Raw genomic sequence first — 23,382 nt, forward strand, 5'->3', positions numbered from 1 at the left:
TGCCAGAGAAGATTAAAAGCTAATGCATGTTGAATCCTCCCTTAGAACACCTGGCATCAACTGTGCCCTCTTGTGCGGGAAGTCCCTCTTACCAGTCCAGATATCTGTACCCACCGCACCCCCCACCAGCCGCCCACACTCCAGGTGGATGGGGACAGTGGATAGAGTCCTTGGTTGACAAGCAGGAGATCTGGCGCCAGCACCAGCTGTGTTTGGCATCCTGTCACCTTGCACAAAACCCTTTCCTTTTCCGAAGCTTGACCATCACCCGGGCACAGCCTCTGCCCCGCTGACATGCAGGGGTGTCCTGAGGATTCAGCCGTCGTGGATGCATACATGTTCACCTTGGAACAGGGTGGCCTGGTGGCCAAGTGCACTCAGCCCTGGAACAGCCAGCTCTGTGACCTTGGGCAGGTGACAGCTCTGGGTGCCATTTCTCTCCTCCGCAACATGGAGCAGTGCTGGTGCATGAGTGCGGGTGACCATGTTACACGAGTTAGGACAGGAAAAGCATGGGGAGCACTGCCTTGCACCTAGCTACCCCTCCGGCATCCATGTTTGCTGTTAGGATTGAAACTTGCCTTTGTTTCGGGGCGCCTGGGTGACTCAGTCGGTTAAGTGTCTGGTTAAGTGTCCAACTTTTGATTTCGGCTCAGGTCATGATCTCAGGCCCAGGGATCAAGCCCCACGCCCCCCCCCCCCAGCAGGGAGTCTGTGTCTCCCTCTGTCCCTCCCCCTCCCCCTGCTCGTGCTTTCTCTCTCAAATAAATAAAATCTTAAAAAAAAAAAAAAAAGAGGGGCACCTGGGTGGCTCAGTCAGTTGGGCATCTGCCTTCGGCTCAAGTCATGATCTTGGGGTCCTGGGATCAAGCCCTGCATCAGGGTCCCTGCTGGGCGGGGAGCCTGCTTCTCCCTCTGCCTCTGCCGGCCACTCCCCCTGCTTGTGCGTGCTCTCTCTCTGTCGATTAAATAAAGATCTTCAAAAAAATTAAAAAAAGAAAAGAAGGGAGGGAGGAAGGAGAAAGAAGAAGGGAGGAAGGAGAAGGAAGGAGAAAGAAGAAGGAAGGGAGGAAGGGAGGGAAGGAACTTTGTGTTGTTTCTACCGTTCACTGTTTACAAGTTCCCCGGGACTGACAGCTAAGAGCCTCTGGGCTCTGATATTTAGTTGCTGTATTTATTTACTCATTTTTTAAAGACGATTGGTACAGCTACCACTTCTTGTGCCTTGTGAAACCTGGCTTGGAAACCCACATTTCAGCCAGTTGCTCCGGGTGCTGGGTTTGGCAAAGGAAGCCCGCAGTCTTCCATGGTCACACCGGGTCCCAGCTCTGGGAGAAACGCTCCCGCCACTTACCTTCTGGAACTCCCACACCCCAGTGTCTGATTTGACCAAGAGTTGCTAAAATCTGAGCATTCTTTATTGTCATCTTTTTTTAGTCTCCCCCAGGATACACAGGAACCAGAGCTGTTTTAACGTGACATTTCTCTCTGAGTGGGTTTTCTTACCTTACCTATCTCCACCAGGGAGAAGGAGGCAGCTGAGCGTTTATACAGGGGGGACCCCAGGTCTGGAAATGCAGGTGATATGTATAAATGGCTTATGGACAGCAACACACAATGATCTTCTGTCTGCTTCTAGACTTTCTGGCAGCCCTACAGCCTGGAGACGGAAACTGAAGCTAGAATGGCTCAGGTGTGGGGAGGTGGGCTGCCATGGCTGGGACTCTAGGATGTTACCTGTCATTCTCAGGAGCTGAGTCTGCTCTGCAGCGTACCCCCGCCCCCCGGTCTCGCTGCCCCCGTGTGCGCTCTGTCCAGCCTCTGCGTGGGGGTTCTGAAGGCAGGGTGCAAGGGTGCATAGATCCGTTTTCCCAGCTGGCTCTCACCTCCAGGGTGCAGAAACCTTTCTCCTCCCTCCCCCTGTGAAGACGGGAGCACCCCGTGAGGATGGCAGTGTCATCTGGGGTCAGAAATCAGGAGCCCCTAATTGAAGGCTCTGCCAAGATGGCATTCGGGACCGGCCTCAGCGGGGCCAGTGTTTCTCGGGAGGCAGAGTGGGTGAAGCCTGGATTGTGGAGTTTACCTGTGCGTTCAGGTCCGACTTCTACCACTTTGGAGCTCGGACCCTGGACGAATCCCTCAGCTCCGCTGTGCTGTCCCCTTGGGTGTTCCACGGGAATGATGTCCCCATCCCGCAGAGGTACACTGAGGCAGTAGGCAGAAGGTCCTCCAAGTGGTGCAGGCAAGACACGCATTATTAACATTAGTGCTCTTTGGAGAAGAGGGGCACGTGGCACGTTGCAGGGGAGGAGCCCAGGCCTTAGAATCGGGCCACACGTGCATCTTGGGCAACCACTTCCTAGCTCTGTGACCTCGTGTAGGCTACTTTCATCTTTTAGAGTTTCACTTTCCGAATCTGTAAACTGGCAGGTTAGTGCTGGTCCCCACCTCCCTGAGTTGTTCCAGGAATAAAGGAGGTAATCTGTGCAGCAGGCAGAACATTCCGTAAGCCAAGGTCAGTCACTAGCACGGCCGGCTCACAGGATGTGTCAGCAGGCCCATCAGTTTCTTTGCAAAGCTCAGCCATCTGTTCCCTATGGACTGTATTTCATTGAATCCTAAATACATCCCCCCCTCATTTTAACATCTTTGAAATCAGGATGAGTCTTAAAATCAATAGCATCTTGACGTTATAATTTGTCCCGTTTTTCTAGCACCGTTTGTTGAAAAGACTGTCTTTTTCCCATTGTCTATTCTTGCCTCCTTTGTCGTAGATCAATAACCATATAAGTGTGGGTTTATTTCTGGGCTCTCTCTTCTGTTCTGTTGATCTGTGTGTCTGTTTTTGTGCCGGTACCAGACTGTTTTGATTACTATAGCTTGATGGTATATCTTGAAATCTAGGATTGTAATGGCTCCAGCTTTGTTCTTCTCTCTCAAGATGCTTTGGTTATTGGGGGCACCTCGTGGTGCAGTCAGTTGGGCATCTGACTCTTGGTTTCGGCTCAGGTCGTGATCACCCGATCATGGGATCGAGCCCCGCATCAGGGTCCACAATCAGTGCAGAATCTGCTTAAGATTTTCTCTCTCCATCTCGCTGTGCCCCTCCCCACCATGCTTGCTCTCTCTCTCTCTCCCCCTCTCTAAATTAAATAAATCTTAAAAAAAAAAAAAAGATGCTTTGGTTAGTTGGGAACTTTTGCCAAAAAAAATAATAATAGGAGCCCCTGGGTGGCTCAGTCAGTTAAGCATCTGACTCTTGATTGCGGCTCAGGTCATGATCTCAGGGTCATGGGATCGAGGCCTGCATCAGGCTCCATGCTCAGTGGGAAGTCTGCTTGAGATTCTGTCTCTCTCCCTCTGCCCCCCCCTGTGCATGCTCTCTCTCTCTCTCTCAAATAAATAAATAAATCTTTAAAAAATAATAATAAGGGGTGCCTGGCTGGCTCACTCGGTTAAGCAACTGTCTTTGGCTCAGGTCATGATCTCAGGGTCCTGGGACTGAGCTCCATGTCAGGCTCCCTGCTCGGTGGGGAGCCTGCTTCTCCCTTTCCCTCTGCTGCTCCCCCTGCTTGTGCTTTCTCTCTCTCTGTCAAATAAATCAAATCTTTAAAAAAAATAATAATTTGCAGGATTTTTTTCCTCTCATAGCAACACACAAAATACTGGCGAGACACTTAGAGTTGCTGAAATATATATGCACTACATACACACCACCATATAAATACGTATACGTACATATGTACAGTTGACAGATTTGGGAACCGAGACTCTGAAAGGTTAAAGCACCTTATACAAGGTCGCATAACTCAAGAGACCACTCTAAAACACTCAGAGAAAGTATAAAAGTCATTTCACTTTAATACAAAATCATGTAAAGAAAGTCATGTTAGTAAAATCAAATGTTCACTAAATCTCTGTGAAATCATCACTGGAATGTCAATACCATTTTTTCCTGCATTCTCTCCTCCCCTCTCCCTTTGGGCTCATGAATTTCGCTGGTAAAGACCCAGGTCATCTGTGAGACCAGACAAGCAGAACGCACATCTGCGTACTGGAGGCCCCTCCGGGTGGCTGATGTGAAGCAGGAAATGGGCCTTGTTTTGCTTTCCTTCTGTTTTCTTGATTCCTTTGTGCCGCTTCCCCGGCTCTGGCCAGGCCTTTAGGGGTGTCCAGTTCTGTGGCCCAGGAAAAAATGATAATGAGAGAGCCTCACCTCCTTCCTCCTTGGTGGCTTTCAGGGGAGACAAATGAGCAAGTACAGTGAGTACACGTGGCACTGAGAGATGAGTTTGGAAGTCGTGGCGCATTGCCTTCCTGAGTCCGAGAACCACTGTCTCGGTCGTGGCTTTCGATCTATATCTGCTTCCCTGAACGGAAAGAGAACCTGGATATAGAGAGAGGAGGGTCAGAGGGCACAGACAGAACAAAGCAAGGGGTGCAGAACCCTGCAGAATCCGTGAGAGGTTCTTGCAGGCCATTGACTCGAACATTTGCTCAGGGCTCAGTGGGGGCAGGCACTGTTCAGGGGCTTTCCATCTATCAGCTCATTTTACACTCAAAACACCTCGATGAGGGAAGTGCCCTTGATGTCCCTATTTTATAGATTAGCAGCCTGAGGTCCTGCAAGGTTCAGTAACAGGCCCAAGGTCACACAGGAAGTTGTAGAACCAGGAGTTGGACCCGGAGCTACCTACGCACTGTGCTATGTGGAAAAATGGTGTTCGAACGTTTTTGTTTTTTAATTTCAGGAGGTTTTATTGTGGAGGAAGCATCCGTGTTACCTACAATTATAAACCGGATCTTTGCAATGAATAAAGATTGGCATGTAAATTCTTAGATAAAACCTAGGTATGCCCTAAGACATGAATACCAAACGTTCAGTGTTTTCCCCCTCATATGCAAAGTTTTGAAAAGGAAGAAAGCTATCTGGGGTTGATCACAACATTCGATCTCACTGCTAGTTGCAGCCAGGAGAAAGACCCAGAGCTGGCTGCTGGGGTGGAAAGCCAGTGACCAGGAATATGGGCTGGTGCTTCTTGTCAAAGACAACCCACCGCCCCAGCACTGTTAGCAGCTCTGCTCGCAGTGGGTGGGGCGGGCCCTGCACTGGTGTTTGGACACGGGCCTTAGGGCTCAGCCATCCTCCCCTGAACCTGTACATACCGCCCCCCCCACCCGCCAGCTCCCTGTGTCAGGAATTGACATCATCCCCCGCCTCGTCATTCATGCCAGGAACCCGGGAGTTTTCTCAGCTCCTCCCCCCCATCTGCTATATTTTAGTCATCATGCCCCAAATATGTTCCTAATCCCAACACTCCTCATCTCCTCCACTCCCCCCCCCCCAGTCCAAGTCACCATGATGAGCACAACAGCCTTCCCACCACCCCCTACAATCCACTCACACGGCAGCCAGAACGACCGTGTCACTATACAGAACTAAGTCATTCCTCAGCTTACACCCCTCCGTGGCTTCCAACCGCCTCAGGATAAAGGCCAAAGTCCTTCTTAGCATGACCTACTTCTTCAGAAAGCCATTCATTCATTCATTCATTCATTCATTCTATTAGCTTAATGAGCTTGTCTGACCATGAAATTGTGGCCCCATGCTCATTAGACACATGACCTTAGGCTGTCTCATGCACAGAACAAACATTTATTTTTGCCATATCAGACTCAAACTCTAAGGGGCCCGAAGAACTCTCCTCCGAGAGGCACAAAGACACCAGGAGTTTACATCTCCTGCTCAGCCAATAGAAGTGCTAACAAATCTCTTCAGAGGTGACAGCCGGTGTGGCTTGGAGATGCTCTTTCCTTCATCTCCTTAACTCAGGAGAACCTTCCTTAGGAAAGAAACACTTCCCCAGGCCCTGCTTTGAGTCGGTCCCCCCACACCTTCTCCACAAAGCAGCCAGGGTGAGTTTTTCCACGTAAATACTAGTCATGTCACTCTCCAGCTTAAAACCCTCCAATGTCTTCCCAAAGTGCTCACCGTGAACCTCAAGGTCCTCACTGGGAACCCCTGCCCCCTGCCCTGACTGACCTCGGGCCTCACTCCATTCTCCGTGCTTCTCTCCCGCCTCAGGCCTTTATACCTGCTGTTCCCTCTGCCAGAAATGCTCTTCCCTCATGTCTTTATGGTCTTTCAGGACCCAGCCTGAATGTCACCTCCTTATAGAAGAAGCCTTCCAGGACTCCCCAAATCTGAAGTCGCCCCCCCGTCAACTTTGCTCTCAGCAGCCTATTTAATGGATATCTGAAATGGTCCTGTCAATACACTTCCTTACCGGCTCACTCTGACTCCCCTGCTGGAACGGAAGCAGCATGAAGGCAGGGGCTCTGTCTTGTCCACTGCATCCCCAGGACCTAAAACAACGCCTGGCACATGGCAGGCCCCCAGTAAACATGTGTTGAAGGGATGAATTATTTTGGTTTCAGGTGATCTTGTCTGACAAAGCAGTTTTCATGCAGGCATTCCAGAAAGTCTGGTAATACTTAACTAAACTATGTGTGTGCGTACTCTGTGGGCTGCTTGCCCCTCAGATTCATCTCATCCCTTCTCTGCTCTAGGAGGCCAATCTCTGTGCATGGCAGCAACAACCTTCTTCCCCTGTCGTCCAGCTTCAGGCTGCGCTCAGCCAATGGGAGGCCCCGGCAGGAGCTGGGAAGGTGGGGAGGGGGGCGTATTGATGCCCTGGTGGCCTCCCCACCAGGCCTGGTCTTACTGGCTGCTGTGTCCCTCTGCTGACCCCCCCTCATAGCTCCCTCAGCCCAGCTGCCATGCTGGGGTGCTTCTCTATCCCTGGCACCTTTCAAAGTGTGATCCGAGGGTTCTCCACATCAGAGTTGCCTGGGGAATTCATCAGAAATACAGATTTCTAGGCTTCATCCTAGACTTGACTTCTGAGAATCTGATTTTAAACAAGTACCCCACATTCTATGGTTTGAGCCCCAGCACCGAAGAAACGAGGGAGCATAAACACTATGGGAGTATTCAAAGGAAATCATGTCATGTGTCCCAACGATGGGAGACACAGGGTCCTCTAAAGTTGGAAGTAAGAGGGGCTCAGTCCCTCAGTCAGTTAAGCGTCTGCCTTCAGCTCGGGTCATGATTCCAGGGCCCTGGGATCGAGCCCCGCTTTGGGCTCCCCGCTCAGCAGGTAGTTTGCTTCTCCCTCTGCCCTTCTCCCTGCTTGTGCTCTTTCTCTCTCTCTCTCAAATAAATAAATAAAATCTTAAAAAAAAAGTTGGAGATAAGAGAGATAATGAATCAGCCACCCCTGCCCTTCCACACATGACCCCAAGATCAAGAGTCACATGTTCCTCCAACTGAGCCAGCCAGGTACCCCATGAATCCCCCTTAAACTCTAATAATTATTGTTGTTTTTCTTGTTGTAGTAATAGTATTCTATCATAGGAGAGAGTAGTGTAGAATCTGGACCTCCTTGGGTTCAAATCCTGACTTTACTATTTACTATCTGGGTGACCTCAGGCAAATTACTTTGCCTCTCAGTATCCACCTGTAGAATGGAGTTGATGGCAGCTCCTACCTCACAGGGTCACCGTGAAGAGTCAATGAATTAATATATGTCAAGTGCTTAGACTACTGCCTAACAGATCTCCTGACTGCCCAGCCCCGAATTTTCCTATCAGCTCTTAGCCGCACCAACCAGGACGTCCCCACCCTGGGTAGCTGGCCAGCCTCCTCGGGCCTCCACTCCTTCCTTCAGCAATGATTTAGTGGCAATGGGCAGCAAGTAACTTACAGCTTCCTTATGATTGTCTTCTCCTCCTTGTTACTGCTGGCCTTGCTGGTCCTGGCAACAAGGGTGTCTTTTTCTCTTCTTCCTCCTGGGCCTTCTCTTGGTGGAATCAGACCACTGTGGAAAGGGGGACAAATAAATGGGTTGTTTTATCGCAGACCTTCTGTCTGTGCAGCTCTGAAAGTGAAGTGTCTTAATAATAATTATTATTACATTAGTAATATTATCATTGAAAGCTAGAGTCAGAGAGATTCTGCTTCTAATAAGGAGAATCTTCCCCCCACCTTTCCAATGTTGATACCTCTTCTTTCTTTCTCTTGTCTAACTGCATTGGCTTGTACTTCAAGCTTCTCCACTTTCTAGGAATAGGACCACATATCAATTCTCCAACTTAAGCCTTAATTTTCTAATCAGTAAAAGGAGGATAGTAAGAGGGATGCCCGGGTGGCTCAGTCAGTGAAGCGGCTGCCTTCAGCTCAGGTCATGATCCTAGGGTCCTGTGATCAAGCCCCATGTCAGGCTCCCAGCTCGGCGGGGAGCCTGTGTCTCCCTCTGCCTGCTGCTCCCCGTGCTTGTGCTCTCTCTGACAAATACATAAATAAAATCTTTAAAAAACAATGAGGACAAGAAGAGTAGCTGCCTCCCAGGATTGAGTGACCGAGACAATACATAGCACCTGACACTATGGCAGTGAACAAAACAGACAAAATTATCTTCCATCATGTAATTTATGTTTTTCCATTGGGGAAAGAAGCAGTAAATAAACAAATAAATTGGGGGCGCCTGGGTGGCTCAGTAGGTGAAGCGTCTGCCTTCGGCTCAGGTCATGATCTCGGGGTCCTGAGATCGAGCCCCACCTTGGGCTCCCTGCTGAGTGAGGAGCTTGCTTCTGCCTCTCCCTCTGCCCCTCCCCACCACTTATGCTCTCTAGCTCGCTCTCTCTCCAATAGGTAAATAAAATCTTTAAAAAAAATAAATTAAGTAAAATAAAAGATACAGTAAGTCAGATGGTGATAAGAGTTAAATTGATATTGATTGGTAAGATATTGAAGTTAGTTGACTTAAAGAGGACCAGAGTATTTCCCTGGACTTGATGTACAGAAGCTGGAAGAAAGCTGTTCTCTCTCATGTGTTCAGCTGGGATTGCCAGCAGCCATGTTTCCTAAGATTCCTAGGAGGTGTGTCTACAACACAAGACAATGAGGCCGACAAAGAGAAGCAAGGAGGAAAGAAAGAGGCACCAAGTCTCTGGCTCCTCCAAGCCTGAGGCCTTAACTGCAGTTTTTTCTTTATTTCTGAAAGCAGTCCCAAGATCCTTCCCAGCTATGTGGGTTAATAAATTCCCTTTTGTACTTAAGCTAGTTTAAATTGGATTTCTGTCACTTGCAACCAAAAGTAGTCTGACCACAATGCAATGTTTCAATGTATGAAATGCTTCATACATTGCTTGTTATCTCCACTTAGGTATTTTGCTGTGGCACCTGCTGGTTAATTTATACCTATGGTGTTTTCCCCTTCCTGCAGATTGGATTGTGTCCCCCAGAATTCATATGTTGAAGCCCTAAGCCCCAGTGTAATGGTATTTAGAGATGGGGCCTTTGGGAGACAATTAAGTTTAGATGAGGTCAAGAAGGTGGGGCTCCCATGGTTGGATTAGAGCCCTTGGAAGAGGAGACGTCTGAGGGCTTCCTCTCTCTACCGTGTGAAGAAGCCAGGAAGAGTTAGAACTAACCACGCTGGCACCCTGATCTTGGACTTCTAGCCTCCAGAATTGTGAGAAAAAAATGTCTATTGTTTGAATCACCCATTCTATGGTATTTTGTTTTGGCGGCCCGGCAGACTAACACACCTCTTGACACATGAGTGCAAGAGAGTGGGATTCATCCTTCTCTCTCCTTTGCAAGGAATGAGCTCTTATTATTTAATATTATCATTTACATATTTGTTATAGTATTAATACATCATTAATTTACTATTGATAACCCCCTTTTCCATGATCTATTGTTACATAACACCCTAAGCCATAATGATTTAAAACAATGAAGATTTATGATTTCTCACGATGGCTCCATTTCTTATGGCTGGCTTGGCGGGTCACCTGGGGGCTGGGCCAGCTGGGGCTGTCAGCTGGGGCACCTCTGTTCTTTGTGTGACTTCTCCATGGTACTCCCTTGAGCTTCCTCACAGGACTGTGGACTCAAGCATTCCTCGAGGACAAAAAATTCCACGAAGAGAAGAACAGAAGCTGCAACAGGCCTCCCCTAACCTCAGAAGCCAAACAGCATCGGTTCCACCATGCTCCATCAGTCAAGCAAGTCACTGGGCTGCCCAGACTCAAGGAGAAGGAAAACAGACTCTACCTCTTGAGGGGTGGAAAAGACTCAGTGCAGAAGGCAGGCAGGATGGGAGAAATCCATCTTTGGAAGCAGCCTACCACATCTGCCTCAATGAAAAACAATCAGATTTTATTGGACCTCAAAACTGAGGCAGTTGCTAGGAGAATACCTCAGCTGACATGCTGGTTTCTCTAGAATACAGGACCCAAGTGCGTAAACAGAATCCTGCCATCAATTGGCCTGTACCAGATGGGAAGTCTGGTACCTGCTGCTCTCTGGGAATTCAAAACTGGAAATAAAGCGTGTCGCTCTATTCGCTAACAAGCTGCTTAAGCCCCAGCAGTTCAGCCGTTCCTGTTTTTAACTACCTGTGTCTGAAGTACTTATTAAATGAGAGGAAGACAGGTCCTTCCATTAACATGGTTCCATCCTCAGCAGAAGGAAGACAATTAAATTCCTGTTGGCAGAACTCAGCCCTTTTGGATTTGGCTTGCTAGAACATTTTTACTGTACTGTGGCTCCTTTAATGATTCTACATTGAATGAATTTATTTTTTTAAAAGATTTTATTTATTTATTTATTTGAGAGACAGAGACAGAGAGAGAACATGAGTTGGGGGAAGGGGCAGAGGGAGAGGGAGAAGCAGACTCCCTGCTGAGCAGGGAGCCTGACCTGGGGCTCAATCCCAGGATCTGGGGCTCAATCCCAGGATCCCAGGATCATGACCTGAGCTAAAGGCAGATGCTTGACCGACTGAGCCCTCCAGGTGCCCCTGAGTCAGCGTATTTCTTACTTCTAAACTTTCAGAGTCCAAATGTGGCAGGATAACTAAAAGCACAGGCTCTGCTATCAGGTTGCCTGAGGTCACGTCTCACCATTGTCACCACCAGCTAAGGGACTTCAAGCAGGTACCTGACCTGCGTGAACCTTAGAACACCCTGGAGATAACATTACCTTAGCTCACCTTGCTGCGAGCACTACCTGAAATGATGCCTGGCATACACTTAGCAGAGTGCCTGGCGTGTAGTACGCGTTGATAAATAAAAGCCGGCACTGCATTTTTATGCTCTTGGGCTTTCTTTCTGTCTCTAAGGGAATCTGCTTTGTTTAACTCAACGGTTTCCCATAATTATTCGACCACAGAGCCCCCTTTTCAAGAAGCACTTACATGAAAGAAAACATTTTGGGAAACAGGAGGCAGATGTATACAGCAAAGTCCAAACCCGACAGGCCAACAGCTTACTTCCTCTCTTGCTTGTCCTACAACCTTTTGCCTACACGTTATTGTGATTATTTTTAATTAATTATAAGATTTTATTTATTCATTTGAGAGACAGAGACAAAGAGAGCACAAGCAGGGGGAGAGGCAGAGGGAGAAGGAGAAGCAGACTCCCCACTGAGCAGGGAGCCTGATATGGGGCTCGATCCCAGGACCTCGGGATCATGAACTGAGCTGAAGGTAGACCCTTAACCTATCAAGCCACCCAGGCACCCCGTGATTTTTTTTTTTTTTTTAGGATTTTATTTTTCAGTTATCTCTACCCCCAACATGGGGCTTGAACTCATGACCCTGAGATCAAGAGTTGCACGCTCCACTGACTAAGCCAGACAGGTGCCCCTATTGTGATCTTTTTCAGCTTTTAATTTTTTTTTTTAAAGATTTTATTTATTTATTTGACAGAGATAGAGACAGCCAGCAAGAGAGGGAACACAAGCAAGGGGAGTGGGAGAGGAAGAAGCAGGCTCATAGCGGAGGAGCCTGATGTGGGGCTCGATCCCACAACGCCGGCATCACGCCCTGAGCTGAAGGCAGACGCTTAACCGCTGTGCCACCCAGGCGCCCCTCAGCTTTTAATTTTTATATAATTTCAAATTTACAGAAATATTGTAAGATTGGTATGAAGAATTCCCATATACTTGTTACCCAGAGTCCCCCCCCCAAATTGTTTCTCTGTGTATCTATCTACCTACCTACTTGCCTATCCATCTATCCCTCCTTCCACCCACCCACCTACCCAACCAACCATGCATCTATCTTCTTTCTGAACCACCTGAGTAAGCAGGAGACTTCTCATCCCCTTATTCCTAAATACTTCAGTATATTTGCAAATAATCAAATAGTTCTGTCGATATTTTATTTTCAAGATTTATTTATTTATTTGCGAGAGAGAGAAAGAGAGAGAGAGAAAGTGAGCGTGCCAAGTGAGCAGGAGGAGGAGCGGGGTGGGGGGAGGTGAGAGAGAAAATCCTGAAGCCGAATCCCTGCTGAGCGCGAAGCCCCACACTGGGGCTCAATTCCAGGACTCTGAGATCAGACCTGGGCCGAAACCAAGAGTCGAATGCCTAACCAACTGCACCACCCAGGCACCCCATTTTTTTTAAGTAGGTTCCACACCCAATGTGGGGCTTAAACTCATGACCCTGAGATCAAGACTTGCATGCTCTATCGACTGAGCCAGCCAGGTGACCCTTGCATTTGATCTTTTAAAACCCTGGGTGGCTCAGTCGGTAGAGCTTCTGACTCATGATCTCAGGGTCATGAGTTCAAGCCCCACATTGGGCATGGAACCTCCTTAAAAAAATAAGTAAACAAAAAATAAAAACAAATAAATAAAACAGTAAATCAGATCTTGTCATTTGATTAAAACTTTCCAATGAGTTCTCATTACACTTACAACAAAATTAGAGCCCCTTCCTGGGGCTCACAAGGCATACCTCTCATCCTCTACCTGGGTTCCAACTTCCACCATGTTGGATCTCTTAAATCGGCCACAGTGGTTCCCACCTCAGGGTCTTAGCACTTCTTGCTCCACATTTGCCCTTCCAGTCTTTACATGGTTGGCTGCTTCTTGTCATTCATCTCAGGGGGTCTTCACTGACTGGACCATGTAAAACAGGCCCTCCCCCACCCCCCAGAGCTTTGCTGTCATATGTTACCTTGTTTTGTTTTGTTTAGAGAGGGAGAAAGAGGAGGGGGCAGAGGGAGAGGGAGAGAGAGAATCTCAAGCAAGCATCACACCCAGCAAGGAGCCCGACGCGGGGCTCGCTTCCACAACCCTGAGATGATGATCTGAGCCAAAATCAGGAGTCGGATGCCCAACCGACTGCGCCACCCAGGTGCCCTGTCACCTTGGTTTACATTCTTCAGAGCACTTACCACTATTATCCTGCATGTTCATCTCAGACTTCCTTGTCAATTGCCTGTCTTCCCCCCACACTAGCATGGGCTTTCTCTGTTTTGTTCACTGCTATACCCCGGTGCCAGGAATAGTGCCTGACATCGAGTAGGTCTCCAATAAACTGGCTGAGCGAACATGGAACGGATACATAGCCTGTCAAGGAACGGCAGGCAGGGTGTGGCTCTGCGGTGCCGGAGCGCCCAGGGCAGCAGAGCCCCACCTCTTATAGCACTGCAGCTCCTCCTGCACCACCAGCAGCTGGGACTTGAGCTTGTTGCGCTCCTGGAGCACGTCCCTCAGCTCCTGGAGAGTGAAGCGTGGTCGGTTGGGATCTGTCAGGTCAACCACCATTTTGTCCGGTCCCAGGTTTACCTGCAAGAAAAGATGTTGGTCACTTATCCGGTTTCCCTCGTGAGGATGGACAGTCCACCCCAGAAAGGCAAATTCTGCTTTGTTACTCCCGGGAGCCCTGTCAGATGAGACACTGCCCTCTGGAAGTGCTTGGTGAAGGGCAAACCAGAAGTTCTAAGTACCATTCTCCAAGGAAAGAACGAGGGCTCCCTGGGGAACGGCTGATTCCAGGGCTGGAACGGGGAAATCACAGGATGAACATGGAAACTTCCCTGGTGTAAGGGATAGAGACATATAAAAATGACAGTCTGAAGGAGCTCTCACTGGCCAGACTGAGAACAATTTGAGTACCAAAATGAATAGTAACACAATAACCCTTCCAATAAAAAGAGAATTCAGGAGTTTATACTTAAAATGTAAAAATTTAAATTAGTTAATCAGTGCGGATGTGATGGTTAATTTTATATGTCTACTTGACTGGGCAAGGATTGCCCAGATAACTGGTTAAACATTATTTCGGGGTGTTTCTGGAAGACATTAGCATTTGGACTTATGCCCTGAGGAAAGCAGATGGCCCTCCCTGATGGCTGGGCGGGCACCATCCAACCCACTGAGGCCTGAATGGAACAAAAGGTGGAGAGAGGACAAATTCTGAGCTCCGTCTGTTGTTGTGGGACATCCTCCCTCTCCTTCCCTCAGCCTTTGCCACTCCTGGTTCTTAGGCTTTTCGTTCCAGACCAGGACTTACACGATCAACCCCCTCCCGCCCTCCCCAGTTCACAGGACTTCCTGGTTCTCCAGACTGAAGCCTGTAAGACTTCTCGGCCTCCATACCTGCATTAGCCAATGCCTCAAATAACTATTCTCATTATATCGACGGCTATATCCCCTATTGGTTCTGTTTCTCTGGAGAACTCTGACTAAAACAGGGAAGGAAGAGGGGAATCTGTACTTTATAGCAGAAGGCCAATTAATGAGTGTAGAAGATGAGAGAGTGGAACAATCATCCTTTTGGGGCGCCTGGCCGGCTCAGTCGGTACAGCATGAGATTCTTGATCTTGGGGCTGTGAGTTCAAGCCTCATGCTGGATGTAGAGATTACTTAAAAATAAAATCTTTTTTTTTTTTAAAGATTTTATTTATTTAATTGACAGAGAGACAGCCAGGGAGAGAGAGGGAACACAAGCAGGGGGAGTGGGAGAGGAAGAAGCAGGCTCATAGCAGAGGAGCCTGACGTGGGGCTCGATCCCAGAACGCCGGGATCATGCCCTGAGCTGAAGGCAAATGCTTAACGACTGTGCCACCCAGGCGCCCCTAAAAATAAAATCTTTACCAGAAAAAAAAATCATATATTTTTAACCAACTTTGTAATAATTGATTCAGGGAAGACTAATGAATGGATCTAAAACTTTTGGGTGAAAGCTTGTTGGGGAACAGAATATGTTCCACAGTTTTAAAGTATTTTCCCACAAGTGCTTACGAATTTCAAAGGGGAATAAAGGCCCCTATGCAGTGCAGAAATCTTGCAGACACCACATTCACCAAGTGATACAAGCTGACGTCAGCATAATGACAAACTGAGTCAAGTGCCTCCAGACACAATGCACTATGACACAGCATCCCTTCAGCCGTATTCCTGCTACACATGTTATCACCTGAATCCACCCCGACACCTCAGAACAAACCCAAATTGAAGGACATTCTACAAAACTACTGATACATAATCTTCAAAAATGTCAAGGTCATGAAAGACAAGGAAAGCTGAGGAACTGTTCCAGATTAAAGGCGACTGAAGAGATGTGTCGACCAAAGGTACTGTGTAACCCCAGACTGGGTCCTGCTCCAGAGAAAAGATGCTGTAAAGGACATTATTGTGAATTTTTAATAGGGGTAGTATATTAGGTCTTTGTGTTCTATCACCTTTTCCCTCTGAATTCGATCATTTACTTGTGGCTACACAATAGTATGTCTCGTGAGATACTCACTGAAGTACTGAGGGTAAAGGACCCATCTTCTACTAATCCTGCAACTAACATAATGTCTGCTCAAATAGTTGAGGGAAACTAGGAGTGAATACGTAATACACATACATGTTGTTTTTGTATATGCATATATACATACAGGCATATGTGTTTTGTGCGTGTATATAAATACTTTGGTGTATATCTTCTAAGACATACTACACACTACACACACACACACAAAACTGAAGACAACAGCTGAATCCCGATGAAAGGTATACAGGTGTTCATTGTGCTTTTCTTGCAACTCTTCCATAGGTTCGCAAAGTTTTCAAACTAAAATTTGAATTTGAACATTCTACACCGGAATGTTCTGTAGGTGACGGAGAGAACAAGGCATAGCATAAAGAGGTGACAGTAATAGTGAGCACGTTCCTCCTATGGGACTGACAAGGATCGGTGTGTTTAACACTCCCCATGTTGTAGCGGCCGCGGGGAAGCAGGCACCGGCGCCGATTGCTGGAGGAGTGGGTCCCCTTGGCCTCTGGCATTACATAGCATCCAAATTTCAGATGCTCCTTCCCTTTGATCCAGTGCGTCCATTTCTTCTAGATACTCTCCCTCAGGAGCCAAATGGCATTTGTTAGGATTTTTCAATGTGGCATGTGCTAAGAGCAAATGATTGGAACATAAACATCTCTTGATAGGAGACTGGTTACAGCAGAGAATCTTAACCTTTTTTGTGCCACGGACCCTTCTGGCAGCCAGGTAAAGCCCACACGGTCCTTCTCCAAACAATGTGTTAAAATGTATAAAATGAAAGGCACACAATTATAAGGAGACCAACTAAGGTGACATACACTCATCAAAATCTTCTAAAAACAAATTTATGATTAATATACCTGCTTCTTTATTAAATACGGTGAGCTAGACCAGGTCCAGTGAAATACTGAACCAAAACAAAACTTTGAGATGTGAACTACGCTGTAATGAGACATGAAAATATCTATGCTTTCCATTGGTGACTGTCACAGGTATTGCTAATATTACTGTAGCTTGTTGTCTACATTCACAATTGAAGAAAGTGACACAGTTCAGGTGGAAGTTAATGAAAATGAAAATATAATTTTTTCCCATGCAAAAGGACATAGGCCTCTCGGATTAGAATCAATAATCCCCTTGGGCATCCAAGAACTTCAAGTGAAGAACCCTCAGCTGGACAACTGATAACACCATACAATGGAAGTTTTCCTCATTAAAAGATGAGGAAGCTTTTTATATCCTGATTAAATTTAACTTTCATGCTATGTTAAGTGAAAATACACAAAAGGCAGAACTGGGTATATGCTGTAATACTATTTGTGTAAAAAAATGGAAAAATATTTTCATATCTGCCTCTGTTTGTATAAAGCATCTCTGGAAGGATACACAAAAAACTGATCATTTAAAATTTCTCCAGGGAGAGGAAGTGGGTGGCTGGGGGTGGAGAGAAGGGGACAGGTAGATTTTTCAAGGCAAATGCTTTTGCACCTTTTGAATTTGGAACTTAAATTTTTTGAAAAAGAGGGGCACCTGGGTGCCTCAGTTGGTTGGGCGTCTGCCTTCGGCTCCGGTCATGATCCCAGGGTCCTGGGATGGAGGCCTGCACTGGGCTCCCTGCTCAGTGGGGAGTCTGCTTCTCTCTCTGCCTGTGCTTCTACCTCCCTCTGCCTCCCTCTGCCCCTCCCCCATTCATGCTCTCTCCCTCTCTCTCTCTCAAATAAATAAATAAAAAATCTTTTAAAAAATAATTTTTTTTTTTTAAGTAAGGAAAGGGGGGCGCCTGGGTGGCACAGTGGTTAAGCGTCTGCCTTCGGCTCAGGGCGTGATCCCGGCGTTCTGGGATCGAGCCCCACATCGGGCTCCTCTGCTGGGAGCCTGCTTCTCCCTCTCTCACTCCCCCTGCTTGTGTTCCCTCTCTCGCTGGCTGTCTCTCTCTTTGTCAAATAAATAAAATCTTTAAAAAAATAAATAAATAAAAGTAAGGAAAGGGGCACCTAAGTGGCTCAGTCAGTTGGGCGTCCAACTCTTGGTTTCTGTTCGGGTCATGATCTCAGGGTCGTGAGATGGAGCCCTGGATGGGCTCTGTGCTCAGCATGGAGTCTGCTTGGGATTCTCCTTCTCCTTCTGCCCCTCCACCCACTCATGCTCACTCTCTAAATAAATAAATAAATAAATAAATAAATAAATAAATAAAATCTTGAAAAAGAAAGGAAACAAATACCTCACACCCATTAGAGTGGCTACTGTAAACAAACAGAACAGAACAAATGTTGGCAAGGAGGTGGGAAAGTTGGAATTCTTGGGTACTGCTGATGGGGATGTAAAATGGTGCAGTCACTATGGAAAACCATATGGCAGAGCCTTAAAAAAATTAAAAATAGAATTATCCTATGATCTAGCAATTCACTTCTAATTATATACCCTAAAGCATTGAAAGCAGGGACTTGAGAAGATATGGATACATTTATGTTTTGTTTTTTTAAGATTTTATTTATATATTTCAGACAGAGAGAGAGAGAGTGCACAAGTGGGGGGGGGAGGGCAGAGAGAGAAGCAGGCTCCCTGCTCAGCAGGGAGCCTGATGTGGGGCTAGATCCTAGGACGCTGGGATCATGACCTGAGCCGAAGGCAGATGCTTAACTGACTGAGCCACCCAGGCGTCTCCATGTTTGTTGGTTTGTTTTAAGATTTATTTATTTATTTATTGAGAGAGAGAGAGAAAGAGAGCGTGTGCGTGCAAGCAGGTGGAGGGGCAAAGGGAGAGAGAGAGACAGACAGACAGAATCCCCAAGCAGACTCCCCACTGAGTGGGGATCCCTACGTGGGCCTTAATGCCAGGACCCGGGATCATGACCTGAGTCAAGAGCTGGATACTCAACTGACTTGAGCCACCCAGGAACCGCATTATAACTTCATGTTCATAGCATCATCCACACTGGCCAAATGGTGGAAGCAACCCAGGTGTCCATCAACGGGTGAACGGATAACCAAAATGTGATCTAGCCACACAACGGAATATGATTCAGCCTCTAAAAGGAAAGAAATTCTGATACAAGCCACAACATGAATGAACCCTAAAGACATTAAGTGAAATAAGCCAGTGACAAAAGGACAAATACTATACAATTCTACTTATATGAAGTGCCTGGAATAGGCAAGTTCATAGAGATAGAACATAGATAGGGGGGGCGCCTGGGTGGCACAGCGGTTAAGCGTCTGCCTTCGGCTCAGGGCGTGATCCCATCTTTCTGGGATCGAGCCCCACATCAGGCTCCTCCGCTATGAGCCTGCTTCTTCCTCTCCCACTCCCCCTGCTTGTGTTCCCTCTCTCGCTGGCTGTCTCTGTCTCTGTCGAATAAATAAATAAAATCTTTAAAAAAAAAAAAAAAAAAGAACATAGATAGGGAGAGGGGAAGTAGGGAGCTAGTGTTTACTGGGGACAGAGTTTCAGTTTTGCAAGATGAAAAGAATTCGGGCAGGAATGGTGGGTGACAGTTGCACAACAATGAGAAGGTACTTAATGACACTTAAGTGTGCATGTAAAAATGCTTAGGGTGGTAAATTTCATGTGTACTTTACCACAATTAAAAATAATTTAAAAAATTTTAAAAACCGGAAAAAAATAATAAGGTGTATTTTTATGAACTCCCTAGTGGCGCTAAGCAAATTCATTCTCTATGCCCTTTTCCCCACCCCTGTTCTTAAGACTGCAGTTTGGGAGGAAAATGCTGTCTCATTTGCTGGCTGATAAAGCCGGCCGCTGTGCCCCACACAGGAAATCACCCGGGCCCGTGCAGAGCACACTATTCTCGGTCTGCGATGGGGCTCCCTCCATATCTCGTTCCTGGGGTTGGCGGTGGCAGAGATGAGCTCAGAACATGAGCCGAGCTATCCTGAGCAAGTCACTTAACTTCTCCTGAGTCTCAAAAGCCAGGCTATGAATCACGATACTCAACTATCTCATATGATGGACACTGAAGTAGAACCGTATCTACAAGTACAGTTGTCACTGGGACGAACGAGTAGCTGAAATAAGTGTACCACGGAAGTGACCAGAAACCTTCACTCTTTTTTCCCTGCAAATGTCAGCGACCCTGTTCCTCTTGTCCTTTCTTGGCACGCTTCTCAGTTTGTGATCTTTCCTTCAGTTCTGGAGGTGTGGGTGTCTTACTCTCCCACTAGACGGGAGCTCTGAGGGCAGCGTCCTTGTCTAATTTACCTCTGTGGCCCCAGGGTCCAGCACGGTGCCATCACTCATCAAACATCATTCCAACAAATAAGGTCAAATGTGGTATATTCCGTGTGCGGTGGTTAAGACTGGCATCTCTGAGTTCAAATCTTGCCTTCACCTCTTACTTGCAGTAAGTCCTTTGGCAAATTACTTAACTGTTCTATGCTTTCATTTCTGTAAAATGGATATACTAACACTAAGAGGATTAAATGAGGTAGTCCACTTAGAGCAGCTTTTTTTTTTAAGTGTGGCTAGAGATCCATTAGTAATTCATATTGATTCAATCAATTGCAACAAGAATTTAAAAACTCATGAAAATAGAATAGGCAAGTAAAGGGATTCCTGGGTAGTTCAGTTGATGAAGCATCTGCCTTTGGCTCGGGTCATGACCCCAGGGTCCTGGGATCAAGTCCCACATCGGGCTCCTTACTCAGAGGGAAGCCTGCTTCTCCCTCTGCCTGCCGCCCCCCAACTTGTGTGCTCACATTCTCTGACAAATAAATACAACCTTAAAAAAAAGAATAAGCAAGTATGACTGTGCATCATATTTAATAAGGGTGAGTTAAGATAAATTATTTCTTAAAACTTTTGTTTCATCAATATTGGAAAGTGATAAAATGGGTAATTTTGTAAAATGGAGATATAACATACATACACTAATCTTGAGTTTATAGCTTGATGATTTTTTTAAAAAGATCTCTTCACCTCCTTGCACTTTTTAAAAAAAATTAATTAATTTATTTGTCAGAGAGAGAGAGAGGGAGAGCACAAGCAGGGGGAGCAGCAGGCAGAAGGAGAAGCAGGCTCTCCACTGAGCAAGGAGTCCCAGGACTCCGGGCTCATGACTTGAGCAGAAAGTGGACGCTTAACCGACTGAGCCACCCAGGCACCCCAAGCTTGATGATTTAAAAAAAAAAATTATTTAAGTAATCTCTACCTCCTGAGTGGGGCTCGAACTCATGACCCTCCCCCCAGATCAAGAGTCACACGTTCCTCTGACTGAGCCAGCCTGGCACCCCTACCTTGATGTTTTTTGTTTTAAAGATTTTATTTATTTGAGAGAGAGAGAGAGCGAGCAGGGGGAGAAGCAGAGGAAGAGGGAGAAGGAAAGGGAGAGAATCTCCAACAGATGCCCCTCTGAGAGCAGAGCTGGACCAGGGGCTGGATCCCACGACCCTCAGATCATGACCTGAGCCAAAACCAAGAGCCCGATGTTTAAGGGACTGAGCCACACAGGCGCCCCGGATGATTTTTAACATAGGTATACGCGCATGTAATCACATCCAGATGAGCTCCCTATGAACTCCCCCCGCCCTGGGGTTACCATCAATCTGTCTTCTATAAATACAAATTAGTTTGCCTGTTCTTGAATTTCCCATAAATATACAGTGGGCTCTTCTGTGCCTGGTTCCTGTCCCTTAGTGTGACGTCTCTGAGAGTCAGGCACAGTTGTGTGTATCAGTGCTCTGCTCTTTTTCACTGCTGTGTAGTATGCCACTGTGGATTACACCACAATTTTAAAATCCATTCTTCTGGTGCTTGTTTCAGCTTGGCACAATTCTCAATAAAGGTGCTCAGAACATTCTTTTAGGAGTCTTTTGGTAGTCACAGTACTGATTTCCCTCATTTAAAATGTATTACTTTTTCTAGGTCAAGATTCTCAAAATGCGATGGCTCTTGTCACAAATGCAGGTTCTCAGGTCCCCACCCCAGAGCTGCTGAATCAGAAACTCTGGGGCCAGGGCCCAGCAATCTGTGCTTTCACGGACACATCGGGTGGTTTCGCTGCACGCTAAAGCTTGAGAGCCACTGCGCTAGGTCAGGTCAAAAAGGCTCGAGCCCCTGATTCAGAACAAACTGAGCACAGGGCCCAGCACCTAGTAAGTGCTCGATAAATCTAACTAGGAGGATGCTTCTAATCTGAGGAACTGGGTAGGCGCTGTGGTTGTTTTCAGGGGCTCGGATGTTCCAGGGAGGAGAGCGGCCTCGGGGCCACTGGGCGCTCTCCCCCCACGTAGCCCAGGCTGCTCCCGAAGGGCCCAGCCCCCAGCACTCACCTCCCGGCCGGCCACCGAGCCCTCTTTCCGCAGCCCCTCCACCTCCTTCCTGAGGTTGTCCCTCTCCATCCTCAGCTCCTCCACCGTCAGGTTGCCCTCATTCACCAGCGTCTCCAGCATCTCCAGGACGCGGACGATCTTGAACTGCAGCTGTGTCACCCGGGGGTCGCTGCCCAGGGCCATCAGCTCGCGGCCCATCACGTAAGAGATGTCATACACGTCCTCGGCTGTCAGCTGGAAGGGGCTCTTGCCCAAAGCCCCCTCGGGCCCAGCCTCGTCCCCTTCCTCCTCTTCTTCCTCCTCCTCTCCTTCCTCCTCCTCTCGCAAAGGGGGCTCCTCCATGGCCACCCAGGCCCCTGCAGCCACAGAAGCTGCTTTCTCAGAATCTCCAAACTACCAACTTCCTCCCGGCGCAGAAAACTTTCCGCCGGGTTGAGACCCTGCGGGCCCGGAGCGGGGGGATGGCTCAGGAGCGGCCAATCAGCGCAGCCGAGGGGTGGGCCCGGGGCAGAAAGGCCGCGCTCCACGCTTCCAGGCCCGGACGCGGGGTGCACCGGCCCCGCTGAGGACCGTGCAGGAAGGCGGCCCCCAGGATGTGGTTGGGGCACGAGAAGACAACAGAAAGGGAGGACAGCTGAGAAGAGGAACGGAGAGGTTAAGGGGTGACCGCGATTGCTCCGGGCTGGGAGGCGTTGCAAACCGGGTGGGGGAGGGGCGGCCGCCTGAGCCCCGCCCCTGGTGACAGCCGCCAACGCGGCCGGGTTTCCATGGAGACGGAGGCGGAGTTTCCACCACAGGTCTGGGGAAGAGGGTGAAAAGTACACAACTTTTTCCTTCCTATGCTCAAGCTTTTCAGCCATAGAATTTGCATTCTACGTGTAGGAAGATCCGGGTCTCTGGGGGTATTTCAGAAGCTTGCGGCAAAACAGAGGACAGCTATTGTTGTCTGCGCGTGGGAGTCAAGAGACCTGGGTTGCACAAAACTCCCGGGCCCATTGTCGCCGGGACGGCGGCATCTGAATCTTAATGGAGAATCCCTGCTGTGCCCTTTGCGGATTTCTGGGCTCCTCCCCTTACTCAGCATAGCTGCCTTGGCAAGTTACTAACCCTCAGTTTCCTGCTCAGTGAATAACAGCACCTACGTGGTAATGTTGCTGCAAGAACATATTAAGATGAGGTCACGAGATGATGCGTGTGACAAAAGTACTTAGGAAGTACTAAAAAAAAATGTTAGCTGGTATTCGTCATTCTGTCCTCCAACAAACGTTAAACTTGTGTGGGACACACGTGGCACGTGGGTTGGGTTGGAAGGAGTAATAAACAAGACAAAAATCATTCTCTGCTTTGAAAATTAGAAAGTATTCTACGGATAGGGTATTAGTAAGAATATTAACAGTGTGGATTGCAAAACGAGTTATTTTGGGTTTGATTAGAAATTTGTAATAGTCCTAGGCAGAAAACTT

The 23,382-nt window shown here is 47.6% G+C and overlaps 1 protein-coding gene across 2 annotated transcripts; it reads right to left on the reverse strand.

The window, feature by feature from the left end:
* Window positions 1-3,836: 3,836 nt before the first annotated feature.
* Window positions 3,837-22,410, reverse strand: RILPL2 (Rab interacting lysosomal protein like 2). 2 transcript variants are annotated; one of them, XM_040620014.1, is made up of 5 exons: window positions 21,920-22,410; window positions 13,499-13,650; window positions 7,767-7,880; window positions 6,288-6,378; window positions 3,837-4,387 (listed from the first exon to the last, which is right to left on the reverse strand). In XM_040620014.1, the coding sequence occupies exons 1-5, from the start codon at window positions 22,259-22,261 to the stop codon at window positions 4,238-4,240; spliced, it is 849 nt and encodes a 282-aa protein (XP_040475948.1). In that variant the 5' UTR covers window positions 22,262-22,410; the 3' UTR covers window positions 3,837-4,237. The 2 variants fall into 2 exon arrangements, with proteins under 2 accessions (XP_040475948.1, XP_008687189.2); XM_008688967.2 differs by lacking the exon at window positions 6,288-6,378.
* Window positions 22,411-23,382: the final 972 nt, after the last annotated feature.

The sequence above is a fragment of the Ursus maritimus genome, unplaced genomic scaffold, assembly GCF_017311325.1.
Source record: "Ursus maritimus isolate PB19 unplaced genomic scaffold, ASM1731132v1 scaffold_33, whole genome shotgun sequence".
In the NCBI taxonomy this organism is placed as follows: domain Eukaryota; kingdom Metazoa; phylum Chordata; class Mammalia; order Carnivora; family Ursidae; genus Ursus; species Ursus maritimus.

Coding starts and splice junctions, on each gene's coding strand:
- RILPL2 (XM_040620014.1), bottom strand. CDS start 22,261: ATGGAGGAGCCCCCTTTGCGAGAGGAGGAGGAAGGAGAGGAGGAGGAA. Junction 6,379..7,766: donor AAGACAATCATAAGGAAGCT/GTAAGTTACTTG, acceptor GCCATGTGCCAG/GCGTTGTTTTAGGTCCTGGG. Junction 4,388..6,287: donor AGGGGAGTCAGAGTGAGCCG/GTAAGGAAGTGT, acceptor CTCTATATCCAG/GTTCTCTTTCCGTTCAGGGA.